Source organism: Triturus cristatus, chromosome 4_1 (assembly GCF_964204655.1).
Source record: "Triturus cristatus chromosome 4_1, aTriCri1.1, whole genome shotgun sequence".
NCBI classification, from domain to species: domain Eukaryota; kingdom Metazoa; phylum Chordata; class Amphibia; order Caudata; family Salamandridae; genus Triturus; species Triturus cristatus.
The window spans coordinates 566,860,963-566,887,822 of record NC_140585.1 but is presented as its reverse complement, the minus strand read 5'-3'; the positions used below and the strand labels follow the sequence as shown (position 1 = coordinate 566,887,822).

Sequence of the window (26,860 nt, the reverse complement as noted above, 5' to 3'; positions counted from 1 at the left end):
AGCACACTTCCTTGTGTTCAATGGTTTGTATCCTTGCCTCTGGTCTCTACATTTAAGTGAATCATATTTCAGTCGGTCCGTCTGTCTCCAATTTCTATGCTGACAATGCACTTCATATATACCGTAATTGACCTTCCTTGCCCTTCGAGAAATTAATTAGATTATTTGCAGTTGATTTCATTCTTTCCGCTACTATTTTTTTTTGATAACCAATTTTGAGTTTCAGTGAGAAGAAAAAAATACAGAACTTTTCTCTTCATCGCATACATGAAACATTCATTTCAATCAATATAGTTGTTTACAATGCACACTGTGGTCTGCGCCAGTCCGAGGGGTCTCATACATTAATGATATCTCTCTACACAACCTCACCCAGCCGTTTGCCCCACACCCGACCATGCTTGGTTGGATATCCTCTGGCTTCATACAATGGCTTCTCTTGTGTCGCACACCAATCTACGCCCCTGCGCCATTTAGCTACACTAGGCGGGGTAGGGTTTTTCCATGTAGCAGCTATTCCGCTACTATTTCAAATGCATTCATCTGCAAAGTTTATCACTTGAAAAATGGCCATTATTTCCCATCTTCGCCCTGTTGTTCATGACGGCGCTGGGAAAAACTGAGGATGGTCAAAAGTCTCCCCCTGTGCCCCTCCGAGACATCACTAGGAGTCCCATCCTCTCCCCGCACTGCCGGTACCACACTCTGCAAACCAGAGGCATTTTAAATTTTTTGTTTTCGCCTTCACCTGCAACTCTCCGTCCAAGCAACACAGATTAGAGAGCAGACTTTAGGGCAGAAGCCCAAGGTAGTTGCTGACTTTGTTTTCACTCAACCGGATCAGAATCCTGGCCTCACTTCCGGGTGCTCGCTCGTGAGGTCCGGTCACCGCATATCATTTGCATAGACAGTTTGTTTATTTCCACTCCAAACAGACGAGTTATAGTTAGCTCAACTAACTATAACTGCTGAATTTCACTTCTTTTGTACCAGTGGCTCTAGTTTCATTGAAATTCAACAGTTATAGTTCAGTGAGCTAACTATAACTCATGCCCCCCAATGCACTGCTTATGACCAGTACTTCCTGCTTTGAAGTGTTGGCAGCCAATCAGATCTCAGGCACAAGATGGAGTGGGTCGCGGATCCACCGCAACCACTGTGGTATATCTGAGAAATCTTTACATTTCTCAGCAACTACTGAACGGATGTACACCATTCAACAAAGAGTGCTTTCTGGAATAAGAGCTACCTTTTTGTCAAATTTGGTGTAATTCTGTACAGCAGTTGAGGCTGTAGCCGTGTGGCCGTGTCTAAAGTTTCCTTTTGGAAATTAACATGGAAAAAAAGCCTTTTGCGCAGCCCCCGCTTAACAGATCACCTCAAAACTTTCAAGACAGCAGCTGAAGTGACTGGCGTGTTAGTTCTGAAAATGTTGCGAGGATTAAAGCTATTGGCAAATGAAAAAATGCTCTTCCTATGGAAACTACATCCTAGCTATACCTACCTACTGCCAACACCAGTAGGTAATATGTGTGCAAATATATAAAATATATATATATATATATATATATATACATATATATATATATATATATATATATATATATATATATATATATATATATATATATATATATATATATATATATATATATACAGGCTTTGAGCCTGCCCTTCTAAACCATTGATCTGTTTAAATGTCATTCACATTTTGTGACCCCACCTGCCCCGCCACCACAGCAAAATCTATGGAAAAATGGGTGAGTTTTCTTCAGCCATTATCTCACTTGTACTATGAGTAGCAGCATTTTTCCTTATTCCATATGCCATAACCCCAAAATAAATAGTCTTTGCTGTCAATGTTGGGTGTCATTTACGTTCCAAAACTATATTCTTTCTGTCCTTTTATTATAGGCATCCCTGTTCCTTAACACTACAGGCCAGATTTAAAGTTTGATGGATGGAGTACAGTAAAAAAGGGTGGCTTAGGATATGAGGTCTACCACCCTGAATGACTACTATCCACCAAATTTAGAGATTACCCCTTGCCCAGAGGTGAAGAGGTGATCTCAATACCTTGATAGGGACCTTTGTCATTATGTTTATTGCCAACATACATAAAGTTTGGTGGACAACCAGCAGTCAGTTTATGCACCACTCACCAAATTTTGACAACACATTTTATTTTCAAAACCAAACTTCCAAAACGAGAGTTTATTATTGGAAGACAAACTACTAACCCCCATATTCAAGGAGTATTTTTCCTGGGTGTGGAGGCCATTATTTGTTTTTTTTTCTGTCCCACAATGTTAGGTTTTACCCAACCATGTTGGACAGAAAAGAAATTGCAGCTTCCACCCTAAATAGGATGGTGTAATGGCCTTCCTCTGACTGCCTCTCATCCTTTAGATCGTTGAAGGAAGCATTCCATCAAGCGAACCAATTGGGGAATCCGCTGACAGGGAGTTGATGGTCTGTCCATCCTGGAATTAAGTTGTCTGACCAAGAACTTAGCAGACAGGGTATTTTTTCACATTTGTGATGGAGTACCCTGTCTGCAAAATTCTAAATCTCATCCTATACCTTCAGTTTACAGTAATTCAAGGCCAATAATACTTTTTCTTCGAGCTAATAAGAATCATAGTTCTCTGTGTTGAGTGTTAAAATTGAAACTGGTTTCTCTTCAAAAAAATGTGAGATATATATATATATATATATATATATATATATATATATATATATTCACTTAAAAAACCATAGGTTTCACACATGTTATAGTTAGGTGGATATTTCACTCGTAAAAAACCAATGAAATTCCCCCGTTACAGTTAGTTCAGATAACTATAACTCGCGCGCCCGCAATCCACTGCTCATGACGTCACATATTACATCACTCATGACATGGTCAGTGGCATCACTCATGACATCACTGATGACATCATCCTTGTGATTGAGTGGCGGTCGCGCGAGTTATAGTTATCTGAACTAACTATAACGGGGGAATTTCATTGGTTTTTTACGAGTGAAATATCCACCTAACTATAACATGAGTGAAACCTATGGTTTTTTAAGTGAATTTGCAAGGTTTTTTTAAATGCTAATTCCTAACTATAACGTGTGTGAAACCTATGGTTTTTTCAGTGAATTTGTACGGTTTTTTAAATGCTAATTTATTTATGTATTATTATTTTTTTAATATATTTATTTTACAATTAACTACGTATTAAATTTTTTTTTTTTCACCGTGCGCGCAGGCTAGGGGGTCAGGAACTCTCTACCTCTGCCCCCTTTTCACGTTCGCCACCTTTCTTTTTCACTCTTGCACTGAAAAAAAACAAAATGGCGGCAGACACTTCCTGATTTTGACCGATTTGAACGTTGACTAACATGTAACGCACGTTAGGGTGCTCGCACGGTGCATACACGGTGTGCGCTCGGTGCGCGCACCCTGCGCGCGTATAGATATTGATATGCTTTTAAATGCTATTTTCTCAGGAAATACTGTACAGATTTACACCAGACCTGCAAAAGGCACTTCCTTGACCTTATGGCTACCTCTCTGCCAAATTTCAAGTAATTCTGATCAGCCGGTCGGGCTGTAGCTGTGTCTAAAGGTCCTATGGAAAAATGAATGGGGAAAACGCGTTTTGGGACCCCCCTTTTTTCTCGGCCCCCGCTTGACGAATCACCCCGAGACTTTCAGGGTAGGGGCTGAACGGAGCGCCCCATTAGTTTTGAAAATTCGCGAGGATTCGTCAACCGGCGCCAAAGTTATTCAAAATAGAATTTTGAGATTTCCTATGGAAACACGGTCCTAACTATAACTATCTACTGGCGACCGCCAGTAGATAATATATATATATATATATATATATATATATATATATAGTCATGTGATCAAGGCTCCACGGAGCCGAAACGTTATGGCCGTCGCTCTGGGTAATAAATGAAACCTGCACTATTCCCAGGCTCGTGTACTTACTTCTTTGGCAGTTGAAGGACTTTCAAGGCTGATGGGAGTAGTCTTTTTGATATATATATATATATATATATATATATATATATATATATATATATATATATATATATATATATATATATATATATTCAGGCTCGTTATAGTTGGAAATTAGCATTTAAAAAACCTTAGAAATTCACTGAAAAAACATAGGTTTTAGAGAAAGTTATAGTTAGTTGGACATTGCACTCATACAAAACCAGTGAAATTCCCCCGTTATAGTTAGTTCAGCTAACTATAACTCACGCCCCCGCAATGCACTGCTGATGACGTCACATATTACATCACTCATGACATGGTCAGTGACATCACTGATGACATCTCAAATGACATCACTGATGTATCAACAGCGCAGGTCTGTCCCAAACTCTGACACTCCACAGGATCGCACATTTTCAAGCCTTACCGCCCATGATGCATTTTGGCTGGCTCCCCAGCCTCTTTCATTTATGTAATGTTTGTGAATGTAGAAATATATGGCCACCATGTTTATGCAGCAGAAGTTATTCTTTTTTTCAATTTGTGGGATGTGGTTACAATAAAAATTGAAAATACAAATATCACACCGGCTTACCTAGACAAAACCCATTGGTTTTGTCAATACTTGCTCAATTTACAAGTGACAGCAACAATTTTTAATGGTTAGTTTTAAGACATATTTCTGTGTTTTCCACTAATCACATAATTTATACCTGGGTACCAGAAACACTGCCTGAAGGATACAAGTATGATTGAATAACGTATCATCTTCCTTAATCAAATTGTGTAGCTCAAGGACCAGATCCGTGCATGCTGGCACAGAATCCCAGGTATAGAAAGGGTCCAGATGTCTGCTTTGATGAAGATAGCCGGGTAAGCATGTGTTTAAGGCATACAGTTTTCCAGAGACAACTCACAAATATATTAGCGTTGATAATATATTATGTTAATCTCGGATTTGTGTTTTAAGCTCATTTAATTGTGTTTCATGATTAACTTGAACTTAATAGCTGCTTTGTTACCTACCTTTTCTATGAACATTGTACTTTCACACAATAATCCTTGAACATACATTTAAACATGTCCTGTCCAACAATATACTTATTTTCTTTTGCGGTGGAAAGAAAGATTAATAGCTTGCATTCTTTTTAAAACAATTTACTGAATGCGTGATTAACGTGGCAACAGATTTCATTTGGACCTGTTGCTAAAACCACATTAAAACCTGATTTGTTTATCAACATGCAATATTAAAGTCGATTAATATCCTTAAAAATTTAATACATTTCGTTGAACTCGACAGCACTAAGTAGTTATGATGGTTTTATGTTATCCATTTTTTTTCTAAAGTGGAGCAATATATTCCGCTGTATTTTGGAAGATAATTGTTGGCGTTCAAATATATTTTATTTGGTACTTTTAACATATGACTTTACAAATAAATGAGTTATTCTGCTATTATGTGTAATAGAAACACTAGCAACTTTCATGATCATTTGAAACAATACTTTGCCATTATTAATGTATGTTAGACGTAAGTTTATACATTGGTCGTAAACTTGTAAAAGTAGATACAGTATGAAGCTCATAAATTCCCAGAGTCCTCATGGCTCAACACAGAAACTTTTAATCCTCATTTTAAGGTGGATTTATTAGCACTTTGCTTTGGTGCAAAGTCACAAAACGTGATTGATATTGATGCATGGCATGATAAAGTGCTTACTTTCCAGAAGTAAACCTTTTTTCGGTGGAAAGTAGCCCTGTAAGTAATAGCACGAATAGCACTTTACTCTATTTCACACCAATGAGGTGTCCCATCGGTGCTCTATGGGCTTTCCAATGCTACCACCTCTGTTTTTTTATGCAAAACCCTATCAACTAACAGTGGTAGACAAGGCTTTGAGCCATAGAGTAACGGCTCTATGACGAAGGGGCTAACAATGAGAAATGTTTTTATTTTTTATTGTTCCTCACAAATTGCATCTATGCTGCACTGTACAGCACACACGCAGTGTTAGAAAGTATGTCTAAGCGTGTTATCTGGTACTGGATGCATACTCGTTCAGTACAAAAACGATGCTAGACATCTTGCACACATCATTTCACTGTGGTGCAAACTTGTTTGCATGGCGGTAGGCAGCCTGAAAGAGCACCGGCACTGGGGAAGAAGGCAGCAGCACCATATATTAATAGATGTAGTGCTGCCTTGCTCTCTCCTCCTGGCTCAGTGCACTCTACATTAATAAAACTACTCTATGCAGCAGTGTTAGTAGTCACAACATTCACAAATGTATATTACAAGTCAAATCAGAAATTGGTTGAATAGTAAATGAATGTAATTAAATGTCCTGAAATAAAAATATACTTGTATACCTTTTTTTAATGAAAACATTCTAAACTGTACATCTTTTAGAGTCAATTATAGGCCGTTTAAAATACAACTAAATGCCTTTGTTTCGTTTCTTGGTTTTATCGTCACTGAAATTATTTTTTTAAAATGTCACAGCTGAATGTCTATTTATTAAACATATTTCCGAGTTGCATACATTGAATATCGAGTTTACAGTATCTCTGGAAAATTCCCCAATTGTTATTGCACATTTGGGGAACAATAGCCTCATTGTTTAGGGTAAGTTAATTTTCAAACGTTTTCTCAAGTGAATACATTCTTCAGTGACCCCAATACCCTATCTAAAATCAGATGTATGGTGTAAAATTCCGAAAGAACTGTCTGCTATTTTTCTCTTAGGACTCGAAAGTTGGTCTGGAAGCTGACAATGAGCTTTGAAGCAGGCCAAACATCTATAAACTCGCACCAATAGGAAGACAAGGGGCATAATATAAGAGGGACTATTGATTACATGGTAGACTGCAGTATTTATTTTTCCAACAGTTTCTCTCTTTGATAAGCTGGAGCATGTATAGATAGATGCATACATAATTAATAACACAAACTTTGCCACTGTGGTGGTCCAAAAGAGAAATGTGGAAGTGGAATACAAACATTTCATTGCTGTTTTTGACTTAAAGGTTTTAGACATATCTTGAAAATATTGCAGCAAAACCGAAAATGTTAATGGGCTGTACCAATGCAATGAAACAGCACATATCATAGTCAACAGACGTGTCTGTAAATGTATCTGAAGTTAGGACATTAAATTGCTGTACAGTTATGCACGTCTGGGAATACATATATATACTGCTATTTATATAGCACTAGTCTAGCTGGTACGCAATGGAGATTTGTGGGGACTGGTAGGGGGATAGGAGATGAACTACAAGATCATATCCATCAAGTGAGGATTACATAAATACATTACACATTTTATCGTTTTATGTGGAGGCACAATTAAATGATTCGCCCAGAATCACACAATGTTGAGCCAAGCGTTGAGGGCAGGATTCAAACCTTGGTCTCCACTGAGCCATTTCTTCTACTCATACCTCTAGAAGTGTATCGAACACATATCAAGCTCAGTAGTCATAGAGGGCAACCCTCTTAGCGCTGCAATTTTCCCACTCTTAGCAACTTGGCCACCAGAAAAGCAGGTGAGGTAACTCACCAATGAAAGTAGCCCTGGGAATGGTGAGCCTAGAATCAATGTTTAGTATAACTTCCAATAGGGAAATTTAGCAAAAAGAATCCAGTTATTTGAAATGTACTTTTATCTATCCATTGTTTTCAAATCATTGTTTTTGGCTCATTTTCTCAAGGAAGCCTTTAGCTCCAGAGCACTGAAGACATTTAAATTTCCACTTTACAGAAAACATAGAAACATTTGTCTGACAAGTGTTCTTTTGGTTGTTGGAAGGGTATTATGCTTTTTGAAATCTGAAATCAGACCCGGAATGCTAACCAAAATAATTGGCCCTTTCTGTAGCTGTGTAGATATGAGACTGATACTGGTCCTAGAATTTAGGTGACTTTTTTTCTTCTCTTTTGAATACAGGCATTACTGTGTGAATGTACAAACGTTTCTCACTAGCTTGATGTGCTGATAAGTGTTGCTAGTTGTGTTTTTTGTAGCAGTGGAATATTTTTGTTAAGTTTATTTGCAATACCCACTGTGAATTTCTGCTCTGCGTGGATGCTTCCACATTAACTCTGCTAACTGCCAGCCAATTGCATGAAATCTCATCTTGTGTGTCTTTTTTCTGTGTTTTCTTTCCTTTTCCTCTACTTGCTACTTTGCCTGTTATTAATAGGATCAGCCTATATGCACAACGAGTCGTGCCTCTGCCATGACGTCTGCTCCTATCTTCATTTTACTGCAAGTATTCATGTGGTGTTCAGGGTTAGTTCCTTTCTCTAACTCTTTTTTTTATTTTTGCTGTAGAGTTAGACACTCCTTTCCCCGATAGGCAAGATGAAATATATTGCTTGTGAAATGTGTGATCTGGGCACATTAGTATTTTGAATGTGTACTGTATTTAAAACTATTATTTGCATATCGAATCAAGCCATTCAAGGAGACTGGCTTTATCTGTGCCATACTTGAAATGGCACGATTCTACCAACAGTAGATTGTTTTTAAGAGCATCACTTTTATGATGCATGCCCCAAATTATTTGGATGTCTTAATCGCACTACTAGTCATAGAACACCAGTTTCTTTTCCATTATAGCGAGTGCCTTGATTTAACAACCCTTGCTATAATGATCTATAGTTGCCATAATGATATTCACATAAAATCCACCAACTGTAGTAGTCATCCTGGCTGTATATTTTTCACTCAATTGTGTAAGATAAATCCGGAAGTAGGAAATACCTAGATGTATAGACTGGATTTCAAACAATGTTGTGCAGATGGCTGTCTCAGTGCGACTACAAGGTCTATCCTCTATATCATGGCACACGTTTGAAAAGAACTGACTAATGCAACACAATATCTGTAATTTCTGCTTTATCAATTTTGTCTTATTTAGTTGATACATTTTTAAAAGCACCTGTTTGCAGTCACTGAGGAGAGGCATATTTGTTAATGAATTATTGAAGGGATCAGGAAGTGATTGAGATGGTAATGGACAGACATTCTAAAATAGTGTGAGAGCAAGAATTTGCACAGGGGCAGTCGCCAGGAGATGGTTGTGGTCAATGAAAGAAAAAGTGTAAGCAGAAGCACCCAGCCATGCATATGGCTCAGAAGGACAGGGCTCACAACATGACACCGATCAGCTGAGTACCAATAATTGTCTGTACAAAGGGGTGAGGGCACACCGAGTACACATTTAGATTAGTAACGACATCTGATATGGTAGTATATACATGTATTTATTGGTCTCAACTGTATCCCATAAACAATCCGTTAGTAGCTTAATTCTGACAAGGACGAGTCAATTACAGTAGCGGCCAGTGGTGGGAGTGCTGCGGGGCAGTAGCAGGGTGGGGGTTGTAAACTATGGAATATGGCCCAACGGAAGTAAGTAAACAATTAAATAAATAAAACGAATTTTGAAGCGAGCGCTGCATCGCATTTGGCAATTAAATCTACTATTGATTTTCCAATTCAAGCAATCAATCATGGACTTATAAAGTGTTACTACTCACCTGTTAGGGTCTCAAGGCATTGGGGTGGGGAGCTGGGTCTGCGGTTGAATTGCAGAGCCAGGTCTTGATGTCCTTTCTGAATTGTGGCAGCAATGGTGATTGCCTGAGTTGCAGAGGCAGGGTGTTTCAGGTCTTTGCAGTAGATTAGGAGAAGGGTCTTCCTCCGGCCATGGTCTTGTGGATTCGTGGGATGGTGGCCAGGGGGGTTGAGCGAAGATGTCTGGTGGGGGTGTGGAAGGAGAGGCATTGTAGAGGGCTTTGTAGGCGTGCATGAGAAGCTTGTTGACAGGTTGTCAATGACGGACTCTCAGGTGGCATGGGATGTTCAAGATGAGTCTGGGTTGTCTGCAGTTTCTTTTGGAGTTTCTGAGTGGTGCATGGACGTGTGTGGGGGGATTCCGAGCACTGTGGGCCACCAAGAGACATCCCAGCTGATGGGGCGGGAGCCCAGGAAGAGGATTTCGGTCTTGTCTGAGTTAAGCTTGAGGCAGCTGTCCTTTATCCAGGTGGCGACTACCTTCATCCCGTCATGGAAGTTGCTCTTGGTGGCTGTGGGTTCGTCTGAGAGGGAGAGAATCAACTGGGTGTTGTTGGCATGGAAAATTATGTTTAGTCCGTGGCTTCTGATAGTGGCTGCTAACGAGGCAATGTAGATTTTGAAGAGGGTGGGGCTCAGGGAGGATCCCTGAGGCAATCCGCAGCTGATCTCTGTGGTTTCTGATTTCAACGGTGGAAGTCTGACTCTCGGTGTTCGGCAGGTAAGGAAGGAGCGGATCCATTTGAGGACTTTGTCACAGATGCTGGCACCGTGGGTGTGGTGGGAGACAGTGTTGAGAGGTCCAGGAGGATGAGGGCTGCAGTCTCGCCTCGGTCAACGAAGGTGTGGATGTGGTCCGTAGCAGGAAGGACAGCGGTCTCAGTGCTGTGGCACGTGTCAAATTAGTTTTCCCTACAGGAAAACAGTTGTCTGGTTGGACTACCCCCATTTCATATCCTAATCAATTTGCTGGTAATAAGGAGGGTTCAGTAACATGCTTAAAAATACTTTCAAACTCCTAAGTACATGACTACACCCACATTTCAAGGGAACCCCCTCCTTCGATATGCCTACTACACATCTTAGTTGTGATTTATACACATGTATAATAGCACCACTATTATGTATGAGTGAGTGTACCATGACCTCAACTTAAAAAAGTAGAACGTTCTGATTGACCTATGGGGCTTTTTCCCCCTTGCGCCACCTCGCTCCCATGGGAGTCAGCGCTCAAATTAGCTGGTTGCAACATGAACAAAAATATTACAGGAGCCCTGTCCTTATAAAGGTTTCTAAAAAAAGATAAAGTTGGCAGGATAGGGACATCCTATCCCCCTAGCTCTTGTGAAGGGTCCCTAAGGGACCCCAAGGGGCCAAATAAAAAATTAATTCAAGTGGATCATGGGGAAAAAACTAAAATGGCAGCAGGCATCTTTAAATTAATTGGACCCCTCAGGTTGGCTACTTTTGAGGGGTCAGTGTATGTACTTACATAGGAAGGGGAGTGCATGGCATCATTCTCCCAAGCCAAATACAGACCTAAGGGCCAACATATAAATGACAGCATGAGCAAAGAGAAAATGGCAACTCCCGCCAGCTTTGGGGAGCCGATGAGGACCATGGGGGCCTTGGGGCCCACGCCATGACCCTTCTTTTGCGGGTGCCCCAGGTTTGCTCTGAGGTGCCCACCTACAAAAAAAATAGCTGCCTCCCACAAGTGAAGCTGGCTCGGGACTGCAAGTTTTCTGGGGCTACCCTTGTACCCCCAAAACTGCCCTGCAGTGTGGGTGCCCTGTATCATTCAATCAACCATTCATTCAATCAGGGGTTTTAAAGTGCACTACTCACCCATGAGGGTCTCAAGGCGCTGAGGGGGGGTGCAAACAGCTCCATGGATCATTCCAAGAGCCAGGACTTGAGGTCCTTTATGAATTGGTGCAGTGTCGGGCTTCATCAGATGCGGGGGGGGAGTTTGCTCCAGGTCTTGGCCGCCAGATGAGTGAAGGATCTGCCACCTTCTCTGGCCCTGTGGATGCAGGGGACCCTGGGTAGGGTGAGTTCAGCAGAGTGGAGGTATCTCTTTGGGGCGTGGAAGGACATTTGTTCATTGAGTTAGTGGGGTCCGGTGTTGTAGAGGGCTTTGTAGGCATGTGTGAGAAGTTTGAAGGTTATTCATCTTTCGACAAGGAGCCAGTGGAGTTTGCAGAGGTGTTGGGTGATGTGGTCATGTCGAGGATAAGTCTGGATGTGGCGTTCTTGATGGTCTGGAGTTTGCAGAGCAGTTTTATGTTGATACCGGCATAAAGGGCATATCCGTAGTCTAGTCTGCTGGTGACGGCATTCCTGGCGTCGGCAGGATCCATTTGAAGGTTTTGCCAAGAATGCGGAGAATGTTAAAGCAAGTAGAGGACACGGCGTTGATCTGGCGATTCATGGTGAGTGAAGAATAGAGTATGATGCAGAGGTTGCGTGCGTGGTCTATTGGGGTGGGTGGGTTTCCGAGGGTGAGGGACCACCAGGTGTTGTCCCATGCGGAGAGGGTGGTGGAGCCGAGGATGAGGACTTCTATTTTCTCCGAGTTGAGCTTCAGGCAGCTGTTGCTCATCCAGGTTGCAACATCTTTCATCCCTTCTTGGAAACTGCACCTGGTGATGTTGGGTTCCTTTGTGAGGGAGAGGATGAGCTGGGTGTCATCGGTGCATGAGACTATGTTGAGTCCGTGTTTTCTGACAACGGTTGGGAGGGGTCCCATGTAGACATTGAAAAGCATGGGGCTGAGGGAGGATCCCTGAGGTACTCCGCATTTGAACTCTGTTGGTTCAGAGAGGAAGGGCGAGAGTCTTATTCTTTGAGTCCTGCCTGAGAGGAAAGATCAAATCCAGTCTAGGGCTGTTCCCTGGATGCTGGTGTCATGGAGCCTGGTGGCTAGTGTGCGATGAGAGACGGGGTTGAAGGTTGCTGAAAGGTCCAAGAGGATAAGTGCTGCTGTGAAATTCTTGGTGAAGGAGGGCACAGATGTCATCCGTGGCGGGTATGAGGGCAATCTCGGTGCTGTGGTTGCTGCGGTAACTGGATTGAGAAGTGTCTAGGAGATTGTTGGTTTCTTTGAAGTGTACTACCTGGGTGTTGATGGCTTTCTCAATGACTTTGGCGGTGAAAGGTAGTAGTGAGATGGGCCTGAAATTCTTGGGATCTGTCAGGTTTACAGAGGGCTTCTTAAGTAGGGGTTCGTTCGACTTTGGTGTGTTTCCAGTCATCTGGGAATGTGGCATCTCAAGGGAGCAGTTGACAGTTCGGTGTAGTTGGGGTGCGATGGTGGTGGCGGCTCTGTGGTAGATGTGCGGCAGGCAGGGGTCAGTAGGTGCTCCGGAGTGGATGCTTATCATGGTCTTAGTGGTGTCTTCTGTGCTGAGAGGGGTTCAGGTGAGGAGGGTCTGTTAGATGGCATCGCTGGGGGGTCTTTGAGATGCTGCTGTGGACTTGGTCATCAAACTTGTGCGTCTTGATCTTGAGGTGGAATAAGAAGCTGAGTCTGTTGCAGAGGTCTTGGGAGGGAGGGACATTGGTTGTTTTGCTGTTGGGTCTGGTCAATTCTTCTATGATGGTGAAAAGTTCCTTGGAGTTATAGGAGTTGAAGAGGATTCTGTCTTGGATGAAGTTTCTCTTAGTTGATTTGCTAAGTTGGTGGTGTGCTGCCGTGGCCAGTTTGTAAGTGGAGCGTGCCTCCGAGGTTTTGCTATTTCTCCATGTTTTCTCCAGTCATTGCAAGATTGCCTGGATGCTCGGAGGTCCATGGTGAACCAGGTGGCCTTCGTGTTGTGTCATCTTGTGGTGTTCTGGAGGGGGGAGAGTGTTGACCCATTTCGCAATCCATTGGTGGAGGTTGCTCGCTGCTGTGTTGGCGTATGTCGTAGTGGGGGGAGGAGTGCAGCTGAGGGTGCAGGTGAGGAGTTCTTCGGGGCTTTGCTCCAGTTTCTGCATGGGAGGTGGGGCATGCGCTTGTGTGCAGAGGGTTTTGAGAAGGATAAATGGATGCCGTGGTGGTCTGTCCAGTGCGGGTCCGTGGTGTGGCTGAAGTGAATGTTGTTTCCTCTGGCGAAGATGGGGTTGAGGTGTGTCCTGCTGTGTGTGTGTGGGGTGGAGACAAGTTGCTTCAGTTCTATGTTGGCGAGGCTTTCCAGGAGGGCGGTAGTGTTGGGATCACTGATGTTGTCAATGTGAAAGTTCAGGTCTCCGAGCAGTATGTAGTCCATGGAGGCAAGGATGTGTGGAGTGACGAAGTCTGCGATGATGTTGGTGAAATGAGTGCGGGGTCCGGGAGGTCTGTAGGCGAGTGCTCCATGGAGCGTCGTTCTAGGGTTGGGCTGGATCTGGAATTGGATGTGTTCCATGAGGGGTGAGGCGTCGTCCGAGTTGGTGGTTGTTAATCGGAGGGAGCTTTTGTGGGCCACGACGAGGCCTCCTCCCAGGCAGTTGGGGCGGTCCCTATTCAGCATCTTGTATCCGTCTAGGATGATGTTTGCGATGTCGTGAGCAGAGCTGGCGTTGGTCCAGGGCTCTGTGAGGAAGATGACGTCAGGTGAGTGAGAGTTGAGGAGGTCCCAGATTTCTACGGTGTGTCTGTGCAGGGATCATATGTTGAGAAGGATGCAGCTCAGGGGCTTGCGTACAGTGGTGTCTGGTGGTTTGGGGGGGGCTGTCTGGGGCCAGAGGTGGGTGAAGGTGCATCGGAAGTGTTGGAAGGAGAATGGGCCTTGGGTGTTGGTAGTCATTGAGAGCTGAGAGTTGTTGCATCCAGGGTTGAGTGACCGGAGGGTGCTAGAGTTGTAGCGACGGGGGATCGGAGAACAGGGTCCATGGCACTGGTCGCAGTCCGGTCATGGACGGGCACAAATGGGCTTGCCTTTGGCGCACTTTTATCACACCAGTGGCGTGGCTGCCATTAAATAGGGGAGGATGAGCAGCTGGGAGGCAGGAACACTCTGGGGGAGGGGACATGGGGGCAGTAACGGCGGGTAAAAGGCAACACAAAACAGGAAGGCAAAACAGAAAGAAAGACAGAAAAAGACAAAAACTGGCAAAAAACAGGAAAGGCAGAAAGAGTCAAAAACAGAAAGAGAATGACACACACAGAACGGACTAGCAGAAGAGCAGGCTCTCCCACTAGACCACATGGGATGAGGAGCAGGCAGGAGCCTGCGGGTGAAGGAGGGCCTCGAACACCTACCTGAATCACAAGAAGGTGCTAAGGGCAGTGCCTTAACGGCAGAGCTGCATGAGGGGAGAGCAGTTCCAACCAGGAGGTCAGAGGTCTTGCTCTCTTTGATGCACAGCGGCCCGCCATTAAGTAGGGGTATTGTGGAGGATGAGCAGCTGAGAGGCAGGAGGCAGGAATGGGAACACGTTGGTGGAGAGGGACCATGGGGGCAGCACCAGCAGGGAAAAGGCAATGCAAAACAGGAAGGCATAACAGAAAGAAAGACAGAAAAAGGCAAGAACAGGCAAAAAACAGGAAAGACAAAAAGAGCAAAAACAGAAAGAGGATGACACACACAGAGCGGACTAGCAGAAGAGCCAGCTCTTCCACTATACCACCAGGTATGAAGCACAGGCAGGAGCCTGCGGGTGGAGGAGGGCCTTGAACACCTACCTGTATCACAGGAAGGCACTAGGGGCAGTGCCTTATGGTGGAGCTGCGCGAGGGGAGAGCAGTTACTCTGACCAGGAGGTTAGAGGTCTTGCACTGGGGCACCCACCTATAAAAAACAATGGCCAGATCCCAGAAGTGGATCTGCCTTGGGCAAGGATGGAGCTGGGACTCTTCCCAGACCCCAATTAAAAACAGAGCTGGGGGTGAAGGGAACCATGTCACCAACTTTATATATAATAGGTGAGCACAGTGTGTGCTGGCTGGGCCTGTGGGGGACTTGTGGCACCCAAAATGTCCCCCACTAAAATTAAACATATGGGTGTCACAAGTGGGTACCAGGACACCCACACAAACAATGAGAAAAATGAAAAGCTGCTCATTTATTAATCACCGCTCCTTAAAGAACCCCCCATAATGCCCTGTGAGGGTTAATAAATTGTTTACTAGCTTGGTGATTTCCCTACGAGGGGCAGGGGCACCACTAAGCATTTTTTTAATATTGTGGGGTGGTGCAGGGAGTGCAGCAGCTCCCAATAATAATAAAACCACACTAAGACTCCTGGGTCATCAAAGTAATGAATCAAGGATAATGTACCCTATTATTTTTAAATCACTCCTAGCTAGAGTTCTATACTAAACAGCTGGAGTGCAAGATCTTACTTTTATCATATTTTTTATGATTGCATTTTGTGGGCTGAAGAATGTTGTAAGACAGACTCCGAATTAGCACCGAAGGCACCGTCCGCACGATGAACTCCATCCACTCCGGATCTCCTACCGACCCCTGCCCTCACCACGTCTTCAACAAGGCCGACGCTGTCATCGCACCCCACCTGCGGGACATCATCAACACCTCCTTTGACACCGCTACCTTCCTGGAGAGCTGGAAGCACACCGAACTCAGCGCTCTACTAAAGAAGCCATCGCCGACCCCACCGACCTCAAGAACTACCGCCCCATCTTGCTGCTCCCGTTTCCTGCAAAAGTCATCGAGAAGACCGTCAACAAGCAGCTGGCCGCCTTCCTCGAGACGAACGGTTCCCTCGACCTCTCGCAGTCTGGCTTCCGGGCCAACCACAGCACCGAGACCGCCCTGATCGCAGCCACAGATGACATCCGAGCACTGCTTGACAACGGAGAAACAGCAGCCCTCATCCTCCTAGACCTCTCCGCGGCCTTCGACACTGTCTGCCACCGTACACTAGTGCAGCGACTCAGCAACGTCGGAATCCAGGAGAAGGCACTGGAGTGGATCATCTCCTTCCTCGCCGGAAGGACACAGAGAGTCCGCCTCCCCCGTTCAGATCTGAAGCCACTGAAGTCATCTGCGGCGTTCCTCAAGGCTCCTCGCTCAGTCCAACCCTCTTCAACGTCTACATGAGCCCCCTCGCAGACATCGCACGCCAGCACAACCTCAACATCATCTCCTACGCCGACGACACCCAGCTGATTCTCTCCCTCACCAACGACCCCGCCACCGCCAGAGCCAACCTTCACGAAGGGATGAAAGAAGTAGCCGAATGGATGAAGAACAGCCGCCTGAAACTGAACTCGGACAAGACGGAAGTCCTCATCCTGGGATCCTCACCCTCCACCTGGGACGACTCCTGGTGGCCCCCCGCCCTAGGCAGCGCACCCAAACCAACAGACCACGCACGCAACCTGGGCTTCATCCTGGACTCCTCCCTCTCCATGACCAGACAAGTCAACGCCGTCTCCTCGTCGTGCTTCAACATCCTGCGCATGCTACGTAAGATCTTCCGGTGGATCCCCACCGAGACCAGGAAGACGGTCACCCAGGCCCTCGTCACCAGCCGTCTGGACTACGGCAACTCCCTCTACGCCGGAACCACCGCCAAACTCCACAAGAGACTCCAGCGAATCCAGAACGCCTCAGCACGATTCATCCTGGACATCCCGCGTCGCAGCCACATCTCCGGACACCTGAGAGACCTGCACTGGCTCCCGATCAACAAGAGAATCACCTTCCGACTCCTCAACCACGCACACAAAGCCCTACACAACCAAGGCCCAGGATACCTCAACAGCCGCCTCAACTTCTACACTCCCAAATGCCAGCTTCGATCGACCGGCCACGCCCTCGCCGCCGTCCCCCGCATCCGAAGAGCCACCACAGGGGGACGGTCCTTCTCCTACCTCGCCGCCAAGACATGGAACTCCCTCCCGACCCACCTACGCCTGACCCAGGACCACCTCGCCTTCAGGAAGCAACTCAAGAGCTGGCTGTTCGAGCAGTAGCGGACCCCCCTCCCCCAGCGCCTTGAGACCCTCTGGGTGAGTAGTGCGCTATATAAATGCTTTGATTGATTGATTGATTGATTGATTTTAAATGTCTCTGAGTCTTTCTTTTAACATTTATCAGCCCACAAAATTGAATCATGAAAATATCATTAAAGAAAGGCTAACAGACATCTTGATTATATTTATTTTTAATTAAAACTACTAAACATTTTTATTATCATCCCTGTTATTAACCATTTTATTGCTTGAATTACTCAAATATATATGTGAGTAAAAAGAATAGGTGATTTGTGGACCAAGATAATAGATTCTCTTCATATATTCATATTTCACCACTTTATAAAGCCAACAGACCCACTTTTTATATTTTGCTATTGGGACTCTTTGACAAAGTCAGTAAGTCTGCATGAGTCCGGCCACGACATGCAAGACCAACCGCACTATACCCATGCCAGAAGACTTTGTGCTGCATGAGCACATGTAGGGTGTTCACAGATGGTTGGGTGCAGGGAGTGGGGGTGTTGGATACAAGCTGTCCATGTGGCAAACCTCACCCTATGTATTACTGAAGGCTTTGCTGGGAAGGGACTTGCCTACCCGTGGGAGTTGGACACGGGGCCTGGTCGCAGGCCTTGTAGGGCATGGGGCTAGCTTTACGTATGGTAAACAAATATTAACTTATGTTAAAAAAACTGAGAAATTTACCAGAAACAAACAAAGGTTAAAGTAATGTTATAGTTAGGAGACGATTTCAGTGACAACTTAACATTTTAAACTAATAAAGCAACTGAATTACACCAGTTATAGTTATCTCTAGTAGCTATAGTAGCTATAACTCATGCTTTAAAGTGACTATAACGTGACTATAACTCACGCTGCTACATATTACATCACTCATGTTTATAACATCATTGATAGCATCACAGCAACATTTGAAATCACATCATTAATGGCAAGGCTGTGCATGGCGGGCGCGAATTAAAACTATATTTGTGTGAAAAAAATAATATATACATATTTTTACTAATAAAGCGCCAACATTAACGTTTTGAATTTTAAAAAAATACAGAAATTCACCAACTATAACTTGCGCTCCTATCATGCACTGCTTATGAGCTCACATAGGATATCACTCATGACATGTTGTATGGCATCATTACATCATTGATGATATCTCAAATGACATCATTCATGACATCACTGATTACATCATATAAAGTGTATGCTAGTTTGTTTCATAGCTTACATTGTGGCAATAAAGTTCCATAGTGCCGGTTTGGAACTAATTTGTTTTCAATTAAAGCAGGGGGGATCCACATGGTTCTCCCTGAGCCAATATCAGCTGCTGTGACCTCATGCCCAGGAACACCTATTTAAATAAACGGGAGGGAGCCATGAGGCCCTCCTCCCCAAGCCTTGGTAATCCCCGCTGGCCACTTTTTTAAATAAATGGAAGAGGGCGCACCTGGCCCCCCTTCCCAGGGTTGATATTGGCCCCAGGGACCCCATCCCCTGGGGATCAGTGAACATTTCCGGAGGAGGAGGCATGGCGTCCCATCCCCCAGGGCCCGACACATTTTTCTGTCTCCCTTTTTTTTTTTTAAATCTGATCCTGTGAGACTTTTGGAGAAGCATTGTGGCCCCTGCACTCCTGTGGGACTCCCGCAGGAGTCCAGGACTGCACTGGCTCCAGCAGTACACTTGCAGGATCACAGAAACCAAAACAAAATATATGTTTTTGAAATTTTGCTCACAAGGTCAAGGGTCAGAGTAGCCTTAACCTGACTCCTTATATCTTTTTTAATTTTCAAGACATGAGGTCTGAGCCTGGTGTTCTGAAATGGGAGTCACAACATTCCTCTTCATGTTGCAGTCAGTCAATCAGAGTGTCAGCATATGCAGGAGTTTGTAAGAGCCTTTCACTCCTGTGGGAGTGAGATGGCTGATGAGAAAAAGCCTGTTGGCCAATCAAATTGCTCTATTATTTCAAGTTGTGTGATCGCAGGGCTCTAGCAAGCCTTCTATGAGCCCAACCATCCAGATATACAAAGTTTTTTACCGTATGTTTCTCAAAAACTACTGAACAGATTGACACCAAATCACAAATAGCATGCTTTCTGGAGCAAGATCTAGCTTTCTGTCAAATTTGGTGAAAATAATTTTTGTAGTATCACTGTTCAAGTATACTGTGGAAAAGTGCATGGAGGAATTTCATTCTGGAATCCGCCCCTTTTTTCTCAACCGGTCACCCCAAAACTTTCCAGGAAGAAGCGGATGAACCTTTTTTCTAGAAAATTTCATGAAGATTCGTCAAATTGTAGCAGCCTTTGCAGGAATCAGAGACAAGGTCCTCACTGAAATGCATTGTAGCAATGCCATGATTTAAGGATCACATAAAGAAGCACATCTTAAGTGTGTTAACAGGTTTTGTCACAATATAAATCATTTGTTGGGGATTGTTACACTCATTTTAAAAGTTCCGGTGAATTCTCTGGTGATTTTACCCTGTGAAAAATACTGACACTAAGCTGGAGTTTAATGAACCATGTTTGTGAGAAAACTGTTTTCTCTCATGATTTTCTAATAGAGGTTTTGGAAGGTGCTCCAGAAGCTAAAGTGAGAGCATGTTTTCTGTAAGCTCACGGTATCTCCATCAGCTATTAATGAATACATTTTGATTCCCCAGTGTTCTACTGCAGCTTCCCACAATGTTCTAATGAACAACTAGAGGCAAATACTCTATATTCTTGACAAGCTAGCAGATTTATTTCAGCATAAACTTTCAAACATCTGTAAGGCGCTCGACAACCCTAACACAGAAGTTGAGGGTCCCCTGCATCTTAACAGGGAGTTACAGCTGAGTCAGTCAATATCCACAGAAAATAAGGAGAATACCAAGCTGATGTTTATGAGTTTCCCTTGAAGGAAGTGGCCCGATTAGGGTCACCTAGGTCAATTAAAACAACCTCCCAGCCTTCCATACCAAATGAAGAGTCGGTCAGATAGTAGAGAATACAAACTAATATCTGTTTATTCAGGTACACTCAGAGTGTGGCCCAGTCTGCCCAGTTGTTTAGGAGTGCTGCAGAGGGACTAACTTCAGCAAGCATAAAGATACATTATGTACATTTCAGAACCAATGAAGGCACGCCCACTGTGGAATTTTCCAAGCAGATGCATCAAAACAGTCAAGTACAGAAAATAAGTTTCGATTCTGAGGCCGGGCACCCACTATCTACTACCCAAGGTCGCTCTGCCCATACCCGCCACTAGGCAAGTGGGAAAAGGCCTTTATCTAGAGGAAAAGGTATGCACTAATAAGAACAGTGTATTCATTAGTGAAACAAAACTTAGCCTTGGAGAATAACAACTCAAAAAGAGACCTGTTCTCGGAAATAGCGAAGAATAATTTTGATTATAACTCTAAATGGCGCCGGCATAGAAAATGGCGCTGCAATTGCTAACATACATCGAACAATGCGCAAACATTAATTTCTCTGTGCTAACACCCTTCTCTGACACCAGAACTGATCGAGTCAGATCTCCTCAATAGTAAATCAGGATCCCCTCTCGAACCTTGTGCTCTAAAAATTGTGCCAATCGTTGGTGGCATGGTATCTTGAACTCTTACTTCTGTCATGAACACAGCTATTATGTCAGGGTGCTATCCACTTCTGCAGAGGGAGGTTGTGAGAAGGCCATTGCTCGCGGAGCCCAAGAACTATCATCCTATCACTTTGCTTTTTGGTCCCAGTGAAGATCCTGGAGAAATATCTTAATCATCACATGATGGGGTATGTGGAGAAACAGGGTATTTTGGAAGTTTTGCAGTATGGTCTCTAAACTAATCATGAAACCAAAACAGCTTTGGTATCTGGTACAGATAGCATGAAATGATTAGTTTATGCAGGGCAGGCTGCAGTTTTTATCCTTTTGGATTTTTTCCACAGCCTTTGCCACCATTTCCTCAACCCTGCTGAACGAGGCTTGCAGGAAATAGGAATTATAGATAGAGCTCTGAAACTGCTAACCTCATTTCTTATGGACAGATCAGTTTCAATCAGACCTTTTTTCTTTGCCATGTGGGGTGCCACAGCGTTATTCTTTGATCCCACATTATTTAATCCCTATGTCTCCCCTCTTGCCAAACTCATTTGGGTGGAAGGCTGTATCATTCGCTGGTGACACTCCGATTATTGTGTCTATTTCTAAAGACACAGAGAATTTCACAGCCAACTTCAATCACTGTATGAAGGTAGTGGCCATATGGATGGGCAAGAACTATTTGAGGCTAAACGTAGATTAGACGGAGGTGCATTCTGGAATGTGAGTGTTCACTGGACTGGCATGTCATTCGTATGGTGACAACCTGCTTTTGCATCATTAGAATGTTGAAGAAAATCTTCCCAATTGTGGCCCTTCCGACACGTAAACAGGAGACACTTGCGCTGGTCTCTTCAAGGATAATCTACTGCAATGCGCTCTTCCTTGAGACCAACAAGACAACCCAAGCAAGTTTGCTACTTGTGCAGAATGCAATGGCATGACTTACCTTGGGCATTCCTTAGCAGCAGTTGGTGTCTAAATGACTTCTCGATGTGCACTGGCTTCTGGTAAGGGAGCGCATTGTGTTCAAGACACTCCGCATTGTACATAAGGGTCTCTACACGGTGTGTCCAGCTGGAATTAAAGTCATGTTCTAATCCTACAGGAAATCTCAGCTCAGTACATCATAACTGGGTGACTGTTCCCAGAATTCGGAAGGAAAGATGAGGAGGCAGAGCTTTCTCTGTCGCAGCATTACGGCTTTTGAATGCTCTTCCCCATTAACCTACGTGTTTGAAGCTTGTAGTGGTAGTCTTCCCACAGTAATCCAAGCAGAATCAGAAGATTAGTAGAAAAACGCAGTTTTATTCAAGGAATGAGACCCACGACCGATCTTAGCTGATTCCAACTGCAATCTGAACTTTGAGTAAACATTCTGGAACTAAATGATGTCAAGCACCATTGAAACGTACACACATTACTTAAAGGCATAATGCAACATCTCTAACAGTTTACAATTTACTACAATACTACACATCCTTCCTCTTTTACAAAAAAAACAAATTATGAAATGCAAATAGCTACCAATTACAAAATTAAACTTACACATTAAAATAAACACAGAGATTAAATAAATCAAAATAAGATGAAGCAACTATACATTTAATTCATGACATAGTCACGAAAACGTATAGGCAGTCTTCTCAACCGTCCCTCATAATTCATGTTACGAACACCATCACCCTCTCCCCCCTCACCACGCAAATTGTTAGGAACAGAATGAGATGTAACAAAGTGTGAATCCCCTTGTCCTGAAGATGAAGAAGAAGGAGATGTGTCGTGTACTGATTGAGTTACACGTGAAGAAGACATATTCTCACACACACCAAACCAATCCGAACCAGAATTATCATTAGAGAGATTGTCTCTTTTGTTTTCCAAAATAAGTTTAGCTTGTGCATTAGTTATTTTGATAAGAGCATTTTTGTTCCACCACCCTCTATCATGTAACAAAACAGCCATGTGTGACACCCTTATCACTTGGACTGGGGCAGAAAATTTAGATTGACCCTTTTGAACTTTGATTGGGTTTTTAATGATAACCCAATCTCCCGGCTGTAATGGTTTATCAGATACATGCATCCTACAATCATAATTATGCTTATAAATCTCTTGTTTCCTCTTAACCTGATCTCTGATTTTGTGCAAATCAACGGGAGATTGGATAGATTTCTCCATAAGCCAAGCAGGATTGAGTTTAGAAGCAGACATACGACCCCTCAATAAAATGAAAGGCGCAACTCCCGTAGTGCTATGTGGTGTAATGTTATAATTCCAAACCTTTTGAAATAAAAAGGAGGAAATGTTTAAGCCATTTGAAATGGCAGCTTGAATAGCTTCCTTGAGCAAACGATTAGCACGCTCAACAAGGCCATTAGAAGATGGACTGTACAATGGGACAAAAACATGTTTGACATCTAAAGCCTCTAAAAATGTGTTTAAGTCACGAGCAGTAAAATGGGAACCATTATCAGTTACAATTTGCTCAGGAGTGCCTTCAGTGAAAAATAAATTTTGCAAAAATAAAATGACAGTGTTGGAATCAGCATTTTTCACCAAAGAAAAATAGATCCATTTGGAATAATAATCAACTGCAACAATCAAATATTTATTTTCTGTACCCAAAGCTGAGAAAGGTCCTGAAAAATCCAAACCTATTTTCTTCCAAGCCCCACTAGGCCACTGAACTGGACAAAGAGGTGCATTCGAAGTCTTCCAATGCTTATCAGAGCAAAGACATTGAGGGCATTTATCAACATGTATTCTAACCTGATTGTCAATGCCTGGCCACCAATAAGTTTGTTTGATCTTATTTATAGTACCAGTGGTCCCAGGATGCCCCTCGTGAGCCAACTTAATTATAGTGTCACGAATGCCTCTTGGAGGCACAAATTTGTCATGGCGCAACAAGATATTATTAGAGAATGATAACTCTGGAGCAATTTGAGAAAAAGTTTTTTCTTCCAACGATAAATTACGATCAGAAGGCCAACCCTTGACTAAATATTTTTTTACATTTTGCAAGCAGATATCATCTGCAGAATGACTAATCCAATCATCTTGCGATATTTTGTAATTTTGTATCACATCTTGAATGGAATATACACATTCATAGTCATCCTCTGATTTTACCAAATCTTGTGTATTTGCCAAGGGGATCCGAGACAGGCAATCAGCCCGCACGTTTTTCCCACCAGGAATGTATTCAATATCAAAATTATACTCTTGTAACCGAGCTAGAAGTCTAATCAAACGTGACGATGCTCTGTTGGAGCAACTGTTGCCTAACATATAAATTAAGGGTTTGTGGTCGGTATACAACAAAAATTTTGTCCCCCAAATATAAGTTTTAAATTTTTCTACAGACCACGTGCAAGCCAAGGCTTCCCGCTCTATTGTACTATAATTAATTTCAGCTGAACTTAAAGTACGAGATGCAAATGCAATAGTGCCTTCACGTCCATCTATGATCTGACTAAGCACCGCACCTAACCCTTTGGCACTTGCATCTACCGTAATAATACTCTGAACTCCATAAGTAAATGGTTTGATAGCAGGAGCATTTAAAATCAAATCCTTTACCGATGTGAAAGCTTTTTCTGTATCAATAGACCATTCAAATTTTGCATGTTTTTTCAAAATATTCCTAAGAGGTTGTACAATTAATGCATACTCCTGAACAAAGCGAGCATAGTATTCACTCAACCCTAGAAATGCTCTCAAAGAATCCTTATCCGTAGGAGGTGGTGCACACCTAATAGCTTCCAAAAGAGCAACTTTAGGTTTGATGCCTGCTGGTGATAAATTATGACGTAAATAGTCAACACTTTGAGTGAGAAAGTTGCACTTGTGAATATTGACAGTCATACCGTGTGTATGTAAAGTGTTTAAAACCTTCCTTAAGAGAACATAATGTTGCTCTATACTCTCAGAATGAACCAGTATGTCATCTTGAAAGGCTTGAATGCCAGGGGAGTTATCAAACATTTTGTCCATTAATCTTTGGAATATGCTAGCTGCAGAAGCCAATCCAAATGGGAGTCTTTTATACATATAAACACCGAAAGGAGTAACAAATGTGGTGAGAGGTTGAGATTCTTCTGACAGCGGAATTTGATGATATGCCGAACGTAAGTCGATAGTAGAGAAAAACTTACTGCTACCTAATTTCGCCAACATATCATGAATTTTAGGAAGGGGATGAGCATCTACCACAATATTTCGGTTAAGAACTCTAAGATCCGCACATAAACAAATATCTCCAGAATGCTTCCGAGAAACTACAGCAGCAGAAACCCATTCTGACGATTCAACTGGTCAAATGATATTCTGAGAGCACAACATGTCAAGATGTTTCCTAAGGTCATCCCTAACTGAGAGCGGAACAGGCCGTACTTTTTGAACCACCGGAATCACATTATCTTTCAACTTGATTATATGTTCAACGTTCTTAACTAGGCCTACGTCATTACTAAACACAGTTTTGTATTCCTCAAACAGCAAATTACGAGTGGGATTTTGTGTTATGCTGTCACAAACAGACAAGATAGGCAAATCACCCAAAACAACAGGTTCTGGATGACCAGGCTTAAGAAATATACCTAAACTAGCTTGGTCACGCCACCCCAAAATGTCTCTGCCATTCACAGCTACATAAACTTTTGTATGAATCAACCGACCCTTAAACTCAATGGTATCATTAAAATAACCACGCATTATGATATCATAACTACCAAATGCTTTTGGATTCACATCAGTGAAAGTCAGCTTTGTGTTGGGCCAAAACTTATAAAAAGTTTTTTCATCTTAAATTGTGATTGGTGAACCAGAGTCAGCCATCACATCAATACCAATAGGACCGATTAAATTATTACAATTTGGTCCTTTAATAACCTTACCATCCAATGCATTGACCTCAACAGATAAGGAGGCTACAGTGAGGGCTTCAGAAATTTCTTCTTCTGTATACACAAAATTAACTTTGCTCTTATCTCTTGGCACTTTACATACATTAAAAAAATGACCCACTTTTTTACAATTGTTGCACCTTTTACCTAAAGCAGGACAATTTGGATTGTTACCCACATGAAATTTCGAGCCGCACCTTTAACAAAAAATGTTAGGTTTCTTTTCCACATATTTCCGATCTTTATTGCGAGTATTGACAGCACTAATGCTACATTCTTTACTGTCATTGGTGGCAACAGACATGACACCAGACGTAGCACTCGTCGTAGCAGATTCCGCAATAATTTTTTGTGACGTAACCGAGCACTCAATGCTTCGTGCAATGACAACAACTTCATCAAGTGTAGGATTTTTGCAAGTCAGAATCCGTTCTTGAATCTTTTTGTTGTAGCAGTTGAAGACCAGCTGATCTCGAAGTGCCGTATCTAGGTAAAGGCCATAATCACATCTGTAGCAAGAACTCTCAATGTGGCTAGATAATCTTCAATAGATTCTTCTGGCAATTGTTTTCTTTTCACAAAGAAATGACGTTCAACCATTATAGATGGTTCATCTTTGAATTGTTTCCCAAGACGCGCTAAAGCTTCTTTGAACACATTCCATGAATCATCACCTGAAGTGTTTTGCACAACTGGTAAACTGTCAAAAAGTTGTTGACCTGCGTCTCCTAGGTGATTAAATAAAATAGCTCTCTTTCTGGAAGGAGAATAATCCAAAGCGTCTATAGCCTCTAGATAGTTCGTGAATACTCTTAACCACTTATGCCATGGTGTGGGTGGTTTGCCAGAAACT

The 26,860-nt window shown here is 43.0% G+C and overlaps 1 protein-coding gene across 8 annotated transcripts in view; it reads left to right on the top strand.

The window, feature by feature from the left end:
• Positions 1-26,860, top strand: part of CACNA2D1 (calcium voltage-gated channel auxiliary subunit alpha2delta 1) — a 1,735,709-nt gene that overhangs the window by 1,690,089 nt on the left and 18,760 nt on the right. For all 8 annotated transcript variants that reach the window (XM_085652892.1, XM_085652894.1, XM_085652893.1 and 5 more), the window contains one exon: positions 4,788-4,870. In XM_085652892.1, coding sequence (XP_085509018.1) covers positions 4,788-4,870 — 83 coding nt within the window. The remainder of the gene's footprint in view (positions 1-4,787; positions 4,871-26,860) is intronic.